The following is an 11462-nucleotide window of genomic DNA, read 5'->3' on the forward strand; positions in this document are numbered from 1 at the left end:
ATATTGAAGAAAAATACATTCAAAGTTGTGTTAGATGCAGTGACTTCATGAGAAGTTGTGGATGTATGACTTTCCTTGATTAAGGCCACCCATTACAAAAGTACAACAACCTCACTATAACTTTGTTATATCTAGTTGTAGGATGTCACAGGAAAGTCTGGGGGCAGCAAAAGTAAGTGTTACCAGTCATAAATGTATTCAGTAACATATCAGTGCTGTTTTAAGATCAAGTTTAAAACCCATGTTTGAAAGGTTTGAACTATTATTTCTCCCACTTACTTTAGCCCAGTTTGTGAAAAACATATGTCTCTTATACATTAACAATATATATAGTTAAACATCATATAACTCTAACTCTTCTACAATTTCCCCATTGTACTACGTGGAACACATTTTACAAATGATCCTCTACTGGGGCTCCTGCTGAATGAATGAATGTGGAGCAGCCTGTGGACACCCAAGAGCCAGTGGGGGTCGTCAGTCAGCTGCCCGTCTCCCACCAAAAGGAAACGACAACTGCAAGAGAGGCGGCGGCAGCAGCAGCAGCAGCAGCAGCAGCAGTGACACAGAGATAAAACAAGAGATGAGGTTTATGGTGGGCAGAGAGTGGGGGTGAGGGAGGGAGAGGGGGGGGGGGGATCAGCTGAATCAGCCACCCAGCTGAGGATGTCTGAAGCAAGTGTCAGCAGGGATCAACGGTGGTCTCTGTTCCATCCTCAAACCTGTTCATCCTGTTTAAGGGACTGCACGGTTTTGTCCGCAGAAGCATTACTCCTTTGAGCTTCTCACGTTTTTATTTGAACTGCTCTCAAAAGTGAAAACAACATTTTAGATTAGAGAGAAGTCCAAAACTCTCTCCCATTATTAATCACTTCACAACCTCTAAGATTCATCTTGTGACCCCTGGAGGTGCCGGACCCCTAGTTTGGTAAACATCTTAACCATAAAGTCATGAAAACTAGCCCTCGACCAGCTACAGCAGTACAATACTACTTACACACGCATGCATCAGTATTCATATGTCATTTATTATGAAGCATTAATCTCGAGGACCAAACAAGTATTCTTACTTTTAATATTTTATGAAGATGTCATTGATACTTTAACGTAAGTAGGATTTTTAACATTAATGAATCCACATTTCCATATTGTGGTATTGATACTTTTACTTTCACCAGTGATAATCATTGGACAATGAATAATAACACAACACTTTGTACAGTTTGCACATAAGTGTAAAGGTTTCCATGCTATATTCATTCAACTCCTCACCCACCCAACGCCTCGTCTTCTCCATCCCCCTCATGGGCGGTAACAGCTGTGCTGTCACCCTAAGTCACATGGCATGGGCAGGTGGGAGAAACCTATGTTAGACATCCATCCCCCTTTCTTCCCTCCTATTCTCTCTGAATGTCAAACGTGCACACACGTACATGCACACATACATGCACACACAGACACACGCACACACAAACACACAACCTCCTCTTTTCAAAGGTGTGGCCATGTTTGCATTGCTGGAATGTGCTCCGTGTTTGTAACTCACACTGTATGTCTGATCCCACATTGATCACATTACACATTCAAATATCTCCCTTTCTGGTCCCTGCTTGTATCCGTCATGTCGCTGTGTCACCTCAGACACCGTCAGCTACTACATCAATGGTCAACCATAATCTACAATGACACTGTAACACAAACAGTTCTACGTTGTAAATGTGAACTGTGACTTTGTTGTCAGGACGGCCTGCTGGCGCTGATTCTGTATTTGTATAGTATTTGATATTGAAAGTGTTAAGGTGCGGTGTGGAGGACCCAAACGCAGCAGGAGTTTCTTGGAAAACAGAGCTTTATTTCCAGGGCAGGAACACGGACGAACACCACACGGGAAGAAAAAAAAAAGACGATCCGACACCAGACAAACAGAAGGACACAGATTAAATACACAGGGGAACGAGACACAGGTGGAGAGTGAGGTGGAAACAATCAGGGCGTGGCTGGAAACAATCAGGAAAGAAACAGACAAGCACAGGGAGGGAAGAGCAGGGAAACAGGAAACGAGACAGGGACTTCAACATAAAACAGGAAACACACAGATCCTAACAGAAAGGGAAATTAGAAAAATATACAAAAATGTACATTCCCTTTTTTTACAAGATTCATAGTTCATCAACCAAGATACATATTGTTTTAATTAAATGGTGAATATATGGGATATCACGTGGAGAAGTAAGGCTGTTATATTGTACATTTTATCATTTCTATTTATAAATGATCTTTTAAAAATTTGAGTATGTTAAGTGTTGTATTTTACAGAGATGATGAAAAATAAAGAACCACAATAATCAGTCTTTTTGACAGATGATCTTTTTTTTCTTTTTTCTTTTCTTATTTGGTATTCGGGAGCAGGGACATGGACAATGTGTGTGGCAGGTCAGTGCAATGAAGTGAGACATTCAATTTAAGGATGAAAATTCAAGCATATATGGAGACAATCTACTTTACTGCAGTGCCATTGTGCAAGGCACTTAATCCCACTTTGCTCCATCTCCTTTATTTCACAGTAAAGAGAACATTTCCTAAAGAACTTGAGTTGGACCAAACATCCCACGTTTAAACCTGTTGATCCACCAGAATATCTGAATCAATCTCAATGGAAATAGAGCTTTATATGCAACACATACTGGTTATTTAAATGACTGAAGCTCAAGGTAAAAATACAAACGGTCAATTAATCCAACTATGGTTAATTTTATGTAAATGTCTCTCTTTACAAATGACTTCATAATGCTTATTTTTGAGTTGGCGTCACCTTCGCAGTGGGAACCTTGTGGGCTGGTTTAGTTTCCGGGGACAATATTATCAGGCGGACTCACTGCTGCTGATTCTCCATTCGTTAAAACCCTGTTTATATTTTAAAGTACCTCTTTACATTAACATTATAAAAATCACTTGTCCATGAAGACGTCGACTAGAAACTTAGTTTATATTAAAGTATTTGTACAATAGTTTGTTATTGTCTCCAATATGGCGGCACCCGTTGCTGTGCTCTCCTCAAACTGACCAGTCATATTGGGCAGAGGTTGGTAACGTTGACGTTATTCTCTATGTTTTAATAACGGACATATTTCAGAGCTTGGACAGGTCAGTTTTCTTGAGTTAAATCGGCAGCATTTTAATAATTTTGTTTTAATAATAATGCATCTCTGCTTGTGTTGTTTTCACTGGGGAATAATTAACGTGAAAGCTGTAGGATCCACCGTGAAGCGGACGCTGCATGTGCGCAGATAACTGTTGTTTGCACACTGTAATTATATATGATTGATAATCCATAACGTATATGTTTTCCATTGCGGTGTAGACAATGTTACACACAGCTCCCCGCCTGCCCAAAGTGCTGCAGCTCACCCTGGCGGTAATCAAACCGGATGCTGTGGCTCATCCGGTCATGTTAGAGGTGAGCACCACCTCACTGTGAGTGAGTCCATCCTTTATTCTCTTATTATATAGACCGTGTCCAAACCTATTTATGTTCACTACTTAAGCAGTTTTATCCATATCCTCGACTGCAAAAAGTGAGTCATCAGTGATATCAGATAAACAGCAATAATCACCTCTGTGTGTTGTTTATTAAAATTGCAAGGGATAGAAAAAATCCCCTCCTTCTCAAAACTAATTATTTTTAAACTAATGTTTTTCCTACAAAATATGGACATACCATAAGCAATACATTAACACAACAACACACCTAACATTAACATAATCTGTAATTTCCAATTATTTGATACATTTTGCATAGAAACTATTTTGAATGAATCCAAAGTAATTTTTCCATTCACTTCACAAACTGAAATAAAGTGTGAATATTATGAAGTATAGACTATCTACCATATTTAGTTATTCTTTAAGCGCTTTGATCGCTAAAGCAAGTGTCTTTCTCTTTTTGTTCATTGATTGTTTTCGCTTGTCAAATACAATAATCCAAGGGAGTGGCCTGTTCATTGACATGGTGTAAAGCAGCTGGACTCGAACTTCAAACCAAACAGAAGAAGCTTAATTTGCTGTCTAGATCGATTCACCGACTCCAGGGCCTTAAAATCCTGAGAGCGGTGTGTATCATTCAAATATTCCATATTCGTGAAAGTAGCAGTAGTCTGCTTTTTGACTACCTCTTTTCATCTTAAAAGAGATTAAATAGAATGAGCTTCTGTATTTTGAAAGGAATCTGCACACAGTACCCTGAATGTAGTTTTGATCCAAACATATTTAGGTCTAGTTTAGTGATCATCAGCTACGGTGTGGAAAAACAATGTAAAAAACAACTCTTTCTGTTTTTCTTTCAGGCTCTTCACAAGATAATCCTGAACAACAATTTCGTGGTTGTTAAATGCAAAGATCTTGCGTGGAGGAGACGGGACTCCGAGAGGTTTTATGCTGAGCATTCAGGTGTGTGGAGACGATTCACTTGTTTTCAAAAGTATTTAAAAGAAGAAACAAAGGGCCGCTCTCGAGATTAAGCAAGTGATTCATTCTTTATCGTATCGCTAGAATACACACACGCACACGCACACTCACACACACACACACACACACACACACACACACTGAAAGGTAAAAATCATCTCAAGATTTTGCCTCCAAGTCAGACAGTTTCCCACATTTTAAATAGTTTTAAAGCTCTTCATAGTTGCAAAGGGTTAAAGCTCCATTTAACTTCCTTTTGTTTGCTTCTTAGGGCGATTCTTCTACCAAAGACTTGTTGAATTCATGTCAAGGTGAGAGCCACCACACTTACCCAAAACCATGACAGCGTTGAATGAGTCACTTTGAATACATTTTGTGTTCCGTCTGATGTATTTGTAACGGGAGTAATTCCCACAGCACACGCACACAGCCCACAGGGCACCGAAGGCGCACGTCAATTGACGGCGCTCCAATTTCATGCTCAGCGAGTCACCGATGATCATTCTCTGAAGCCTCACAACAGGAGTTTCAATCATCAGCGGACAACAGCCCGAGAGCAATTGCGTCTGAAAATAACCATGCGGCCTGCTGAGAAGAGCTCCGCGTGGACCTCTGGATTGCAAAAGGTGTCCGTAATCACGTTGTCACTTTTGTCTCCCCGCGGCGGGGAATCGGTCGTTGCCACGACAACCTTTCTCTGGATGCTGTCAAGAGTGACGGAGAAATCCTCCAGCCGGTAAACTGATATTCATTCACGGCGGTGCTCTCCTCCCTGGAGGCTCTCTGGAGTGAAAAGATTGGACGTGTATGAAAAGTCAATTTTTTTGGCTCTCCGTTGAAGCATCCGATGGTTAAAGTTTGATCGTTTGCAAACAGACAAACAGAGCAGCATCTGGCTTTGCGATGACTTTAAGCTGACGACTGTGATTCACGGCGACTCAGACAGCCGTTGTTCTTTCCCCCTTAGCGGTCCGATGCGAGCTTACGTTCTAGCCAGAGAGGACGCCATACGCCACTGGAGAGAGCTGATGGGACCGACCAAGGTGTTCCGAGCCAGATACACCTCGCCTGCTACCATCAGGGCCCGCTTTGGTCTCACGGACACGCGAAACACAACTCACGGCTCAGGTAGGAGGTAGTGTTGCGGCGTCATGTGTTCACATATATGAAAGGCTCCTCAGTGCGTCACATGTAGGCCAACCCCGTTTACAGCACGTCCTACAGCCACCCATTGTCAAATTGGCAGTCGCATCACATCCAGGTTTCCTGGTTTTCATATCTTCCTATTTAAAAAAAATCTCGATTCTCTCCAGATTCTGTTGAGTCGGCACAAAGAGAAATACGGTTCTTCTTCCCGGACTTCTGTATGGAGGAGTGGATGGAGAAGGAGGAGCCGTCGTTTCGATCAGGACGACTGCATTACGACCATCAAAAACAGATTCACACACTTTCAACCCCGAGCTGACCCCAGAGCTGCTGCCGCAGTCTCGGATCCCCAGAGGGGCACTCAGACCGTAAAGCTCCCAGAGAGGGTGCCACAATGTGACGCAGATATAATGTCTCATGCTGGATGATCCTGGAAGAAGTGCATGTCGTTTATTTGTCACCACAGGTCCTCAAAGTGCCAATTTGTTCATCCCATGTTTGTGTCAGTAAAACTGTTTTTTTTTTTTCATTTAAAAGAAGGACCATGAATGTTTTTATTTCGTTTTTATTGTCATTAGAAAACACGCACGACTGGATAAGAAAATGGAACACTGTATTGTACAAAACGACACCACGTAGAGGGACAATGATTTACAGCGTCATCGCAAACTCCTTCCCAGGCGTCACTGTGAATAGTGCAATCGTCGCAATCAATTTCAGTTTCCTGAGCCATTTAGATTGTAGCACAGCAGCAACTACATGGTACGTATCGATGTCAAAGAGCAAAACTATACGTATAGCTGGTGGAGAATCGATAATGTGGAATAATACTGTCATAATAGCTTTTCACATGGATATTTATCCTCAAAAGCATCGTAAAAGAGCAACGAGAAGGCTTTTCTAGATTATACGTCACTTGAGAAATTTGACACGCGCCAATAAATGGTTTCCTGTCTTCGGTGACGAAGCGCAAATCCTTCATTTATTTTTGGTCTGATACTGTATGTGGTGTCAAATGTCAGGTATTTTCAGCACAGCAAGACATTGTCTTAACAGGCACCAGAGACGTATATTTTACAGAATAAAGAACTAGACCGTTTTTTCTTTTTTTTTCAGAGCGCGAGTCATGTTTTTTTAAATACGACGATCTATCTTGTGCAGTTCAGTCTCGTCCTCCTTGTGCTTTCGTCACCTCTTGTTTCACAGTTATCTGAGATCTTTTAGTCTCCCCCGGCACTCAGGCGTTCTGCGTGGCCACCTGTTTGAGGCTCTCCACGGGTTTCATGACCTCGTAGGTGGTGAGGGACTTCTTCACCTTGCCGTTCCTGTCCACCTGATGGATGCTCTGCGTCACTGTGATCGTCACTTGCTTGGTCGACATCCGGTTGTCCTGCCATTTTGTCTGATGATGAATGAAGAAGGAAACATTGGGATATTAGAAAACACGATGCCGAGTCGGCTGTAAAGTTTTTCATTCAGTTAGTGGTATATATCATGTTTTGGTCAAGAATAGCAACCAAGTGTCACCATTGAGAAGCTGAAATTAAGAAAGTAGCAATATAACCATTCGTCTGGAAAAACGGTTGTTTACCTTTCTGATCATCGACTAATTAATTAATTCACAAATTGTTCGAGCTCAATTTACAACATGTGAGCAGAACACGCAAAACAAAAAAACAAAGACTTGATCCTCCACATCTCTTCATTAGCTCTCCCACAACTCAACACTTCATGTACGACAGGAGTCTTACGATCTCTTCGGTGTGGAGAACACTTCTGCGCTGCACCGTGGTGCCGGATGATGGCAACACCGCCTCCATGGGTGGAGAGCCCAGTATTTCAGGGGGGCCGGCGGGCTTCACGTCGGTCAGACTGGCTTCAGACTCGGCCGAGCAGACCTTCAGGTAAGCCTGAGCCGGCAGAGGGAGGACGTCCTCGAAGAAATCTGGAACTGGAACAGAACCAAACCTCAACTTTGTCTCATGTGTAACCTTCAGCATGGATTTACGGTTTCGACCAAGTGTTTTTCCCGAGTGAAGCTCAAGATGTTTGAGCTTAGATGTCTGTAAACAAAAGGCGGGTCATCCAGACCACATTACAAGCAACACAAACAAATAACAGTGTTTATTTTTAGCAGAAAAACAAATGGAAATGTTGTTATTGTCAGAATCTGGAGTTTTTGTGTCTTATGCCCTGTTTATTACCTTCGCATTGAAAATGCCGGAAGGTTATGTTTTGATCGCCGTGTATTTATTTATTTATTTGTATGCGTGTTATTCGCAAAACTCAAAAAGTATTGAACCGAATCGCATGAAATTTGGTGGGATGATTGTTTATTATCCGGGGACCAGTTGAGATTTTGGGATCGATCGGGTCAAAGGTCATGAACAGGTCAAAATCTTTCGCAGAACTCAAAAAGTATTGAACCGAATCGCATGAAATTTGGTGGGATGATTGTTTATTATCCGGGGACCAGTTGATTAGATTTTGGGATCGATCGGATCAAAGGTCAAGGTCAAAGGTCATGAACAGGTCAAAATGTTCTTGAATCGCATGAAATTTGGTGGGATGATTGGTTATTAATATCCGGGGACCATTTGATTAGATTTTGGGATCAATCGGGTCAAAGGTCAAGGTCATGGAAAGGTCAAACTCTTTTTTTACCATAGCATGATACATTTTTGTCCAATTGGCATGCAACTAATGCCAAAATGTTCATAATTCAATGCCCAATCTTGTGATATGCGAAGGTATGCGCTCTACCGAGTGCCCATTCTAGTTTGTAATGTTGTTGGTGTTTGTGTCCTCTCTCTCGGTGGCTTCAATCGTGACAGCTATGCAGATGCTGTATTGTACAACAATTCTTATAAAAGACTTAAAAACCAGATTGCAGATGGAAGAATATGATATTTACCCATTATATTAATTACGTTGACAATATCAAGTTAACTACTTTGGAGACTATCCACATTATTTGAGAAATATTCATTCTAATGCAGAAAAACTGACGTTTCTCCGATTTATTTGGACAATTCTGTGTCTGTTTTATCTGCAGAATGGAAGACACAGAATTTGGTTCCACAATTGCATCACGGCTCCTCCGCCTGCTTTCACTAACCGCTTAATCTGTTGCCATGAGAGCCAAGTCCCGTCTACCACAGTGGCGTTTGATGTTGCCTATTATGTCCATTTACCGATTAATTTCCCCCTCGGCTTCAAAGAACAACACACACACCCACAAAACAGCAGATTTACTGTCGGATCCATCCGTTTCTCGGCTGGCTGGGGTGACGAACTGAACCCTAAAAGAACCAACGTTTCCAAATGTCTGCCACACATCCTTGTGTCCTATATTACCCGTTCATCTGTGCATGAGGATCACCGCAACTGTTTATTTAAATCTTCATTATAACACAGACTAACACTTAATGTTGATGCTGTTATTGTAAAGAAAAGATGGGCATTCATTGAGAATCCAATCAAATTATTTATAGCATGAATCAGAGTTCTCCAAGCTTGTGAGACCGGCTTATAATAGACCCATACAAAAAATGTTTCATTTAAACTGACATACTCCTTATGAAAAAAAAAAAGATGAATATAAATGAGAAAACACAAAATTGAAATTGCCAATACACCGTGCTGTGTGGTGGGAACCTAATCAAGTGCTGATTCATACAGCCATAAATGCATGATTCATTTGTTCAGCAGCTAAATTACTGCATGTTCCTGTAAAGAAACCAATTAAGTATTCATTAATGTGTCCACTCGAGCGTGATTCGTGCTTCTTACCAGGGCTGATTGTTTTCTCAGAAGCGGAGCCGGCCTCCGAGTTATCGGAAGGGATGCTCTGGATGGACGACAGGGGGATATCCGTGTCTGTGCTGGTCAGCCATGTCGACTCCGTCTCTTTGGTCCAGCTCTCTAGGTATCGAGGCTCCAGAGCATCAGTCCTGCTGCCCCCACAGCCCATCGCTCGGCCTCAGGGCACGACTCGCTTCCAGCTGCACTTCTCTTCAGAGCGGAAAAGAACAACATGTTAACACTTGATCCTCATTTATTGATTGGTGGCTGTGATGTTGACTGAGTGAACTGAAACGTTTTTCCATGAGACAGACGGAGACGTGATCGCTATTTATTTATCAATAAATTAGAACTAAATCAATTTGATAAATAAGTCAGATCAAATGGGGGGAAACTGGACAATCGATTAATCACTTATCCCTTGTCTTTCGCTGACATCAAAATACTATGCAGGTTGGCAGGTAGAACTATGAACATAATAATTAGTGAGGCCTAAAATAAATACTGTACTGATCCAATTCTGTACATTTAACGAGACAATGTTCTATACAACCAACACAAACTTACTACTTACAGCACAGCACACAGCTGTGGGGAACACCTAGCATCCTCTTAAGAGCTCCAGTGACTTCTATGCTTCAAAGTCAAAGAGTAGGTTGAGTGGTGCCTCTTGTCCTACAATCTCGTTTACAGTTCTCCACGGGCACCTGAACGCACCATCTTCTCAATCAAAGCCAGTTCATCACTTGTGAGAGGGGAAGACAACAAGATATTGATTAACAGGTACAGGTACAAGCAGTGAAAATGCATCCTGGAGGGTCTTTTTTAGAACATTTTACAGTCAATGTATGCGACAGGTCTGGCCCACAATAATTAAAGCTTTGTTCTGCCTAATACACTAACAGTTACTCTCTCCATGATGAGTAACCACAACTTTTGTTGTATGGCCTTGATGTTGTTCTACTGTAACCATGAATGGTGTCCGAGTTTATTGCAATACATGTGCACCACTGAAGCTGTAGAAATATATATATATATATATATATATATATTTACTATCTCAAGACCTGAACGTCTATGATGTTTGGGTAGCACTGCAAATCAATACGTTTTGTAAAACAAGTACAGACCAAGCAGATCTACAGCCTCTAACCTACCTGAGTGGTTAACTGGTCACTATTGTGTTCGGCTGTCCTGAGCCTCGTTCAAACGTGTTGCGCTTAAATGAGACGCTCATGAAGTCGGAGTTGTTTTGATTCACTGACACTGAATACGACGTCCACGACCAAACAGGCCTCCTAAACACAACGATGAAGGCTCCTTCATGAATGATGTTTCCACACCCGACATGCTCCCTAAAATAAGGGAATCCAAATGGCCATGAGGTAATAACATCCATAGGCGCAATACGAGCCAGTCGAGCTCCACAGCTCTCTCATCATTACAGGCCCAAAGAAAACAACAATTTGGAGTGTATTGATAAACAAAAACAATGAAGATGGGAGGAACCCTCCCCATCCACGCCGTATCATATGCCCGACGGAAACGCGAACGACGCCCGTGTCATGAATTCATTCGACCGCAGCAACGTGACTCAGGCTTACCGGCGATGGAGAGCTCCCGGTTGTTGTCTCCCCTCGGCGGCTCCTGCGCGTCGTCTGCGGCCAAGAAGCGTAACATGTTGTCAATTATAAGAGAGAGTGCTCCCGGTCCGCACGAGCCGCGCGCTCCTCCGCGGGTGTCCCCTCACGCGCAGCAGCGAGAGGGGGGGGGGTTCACCGAGGGACGCGGTGGGTGTGAGGTCAGTCAGCCTCCTCTGGGCACGAAGACACCGAGGTGTCTCATCTCGGGAGTGTGAATGACTATTACAGCCCTTATTAAAATCCCTCGGAGACTTTTATGTCATGTCATGTTCATGTATTTATTGTCCCTTTTATATTTTATCTTGTATTGTTTTATTGATTTTATTTGCCTTTCTCCGTATTGTATTTTTTGCTTATTTAATCTAATATTATATCTTAGTTGTTTTGCTCTGTTTTTTTATATTG

The 11462-nt window shown here is 42.1% G+C and overlaps 2 protein-coding genes across 8 annotated transcripts; one reads left to right on the top strand and one right to left on the bottom strand.

Annotated features, from left to right (window-relative positions):
- The first annotated feature begins 2877 nt into the window (after positions 1–2877).
- On the top strand, positions 2878–6163 carry nme6 (NME/NM23 nucleoside diphosphate kinase 6). 5 transcript variants are annotated; one of them, XM_056427443.1, is made up of 8 exons: positions 2878–3144; positions 3248–3279; positions 3362–3457; positions 4344–4446; positions 4736–4775; positions 5177–5200; positions 5432–5592; positions 5778–6163. In XM_056427443.1, the coding sequence occupies exons 3-8, from the start codon at positions 3365–3367 to the stop codon at positions 5927–5929; spliced, it is 573 nt and encodes a 190-aa protein (XP_056283418.1). In that variant the 5' UTR covers positions 2878–3144; positions 3248–3279; positions 3362–3364; the 3' UTR covers positions 5930–6163. The 5 variants fall into 5 exon arrangements, with proteins under 5 accessions (XP_056283418.1, XP_056283417.1, XP_056283419.1 ...); XM_056427442.1 differs by lacking the exon at positions 3248–3279; XM_056427444.1 differs by lacking the exon at positions 3248–3279 and having other exon boundaries at positions 2878–3082.
- On the bottom strand, positions 6158–11100 carry baalcb (BAALC binder of MAP3K1 and KLF4 b). Of its 3 annotated transcripts, none has more exons than XM_056427446.1 (5): positions 11019–11100; positions 9989–10159; positions 9403–9624; positions 7362–7561; positions 6158–7012 (listed from the first exon to the last, which is right to left on the bottom strand). In XM_056427446.1, the coding sequence occupies exons 3-5, from the start codon at positions 9581–9583 to the stop codon at positions 6848–6850; spliced, it is 546 nt and encodes a 181-aa protein (XP_056283421.1). In that variant the 5' UTR covers positions 9584–9624; positions 9989–10159; positions 11019–11100; the 3' UTR covers positions 6158–6847. The 3 variants fall into 3 exon arrangements, with proteins under 3 accessions (XP_056283421.1, XP_056283420.1, XP_056283422.1); XM_056427445.1 differs by lacking the exon at positions 11019–11100 and adding an exon at positions 10572–10906; XM_056427447.1 differs by lacking the exon at positions 11019–11100 and adding an exon at positions 10572–10906 and having other exon boundaries at positions 9982–10159.
- Between the last annotated feature and the right edge of the window lie 362 nt (positions 11101–11462).

Source organism: Pseudoliparis swirei, chromosome 12, assembly GCF_029220125.1.
Source record: "Pseudoliparis swirei isolate HS2019 ecotype Mariana Trench chromosome 12, NWPU_hadal_v1, whole genome shotgun sequence".
NCBI classification, from domain to species: domain Eukaryota; kingdom Metazoa; phylum Chordata; class Actinopteri; order Perciformes; family Liparidae; genus Pseudoliparis; species Pseudoliparis swirei.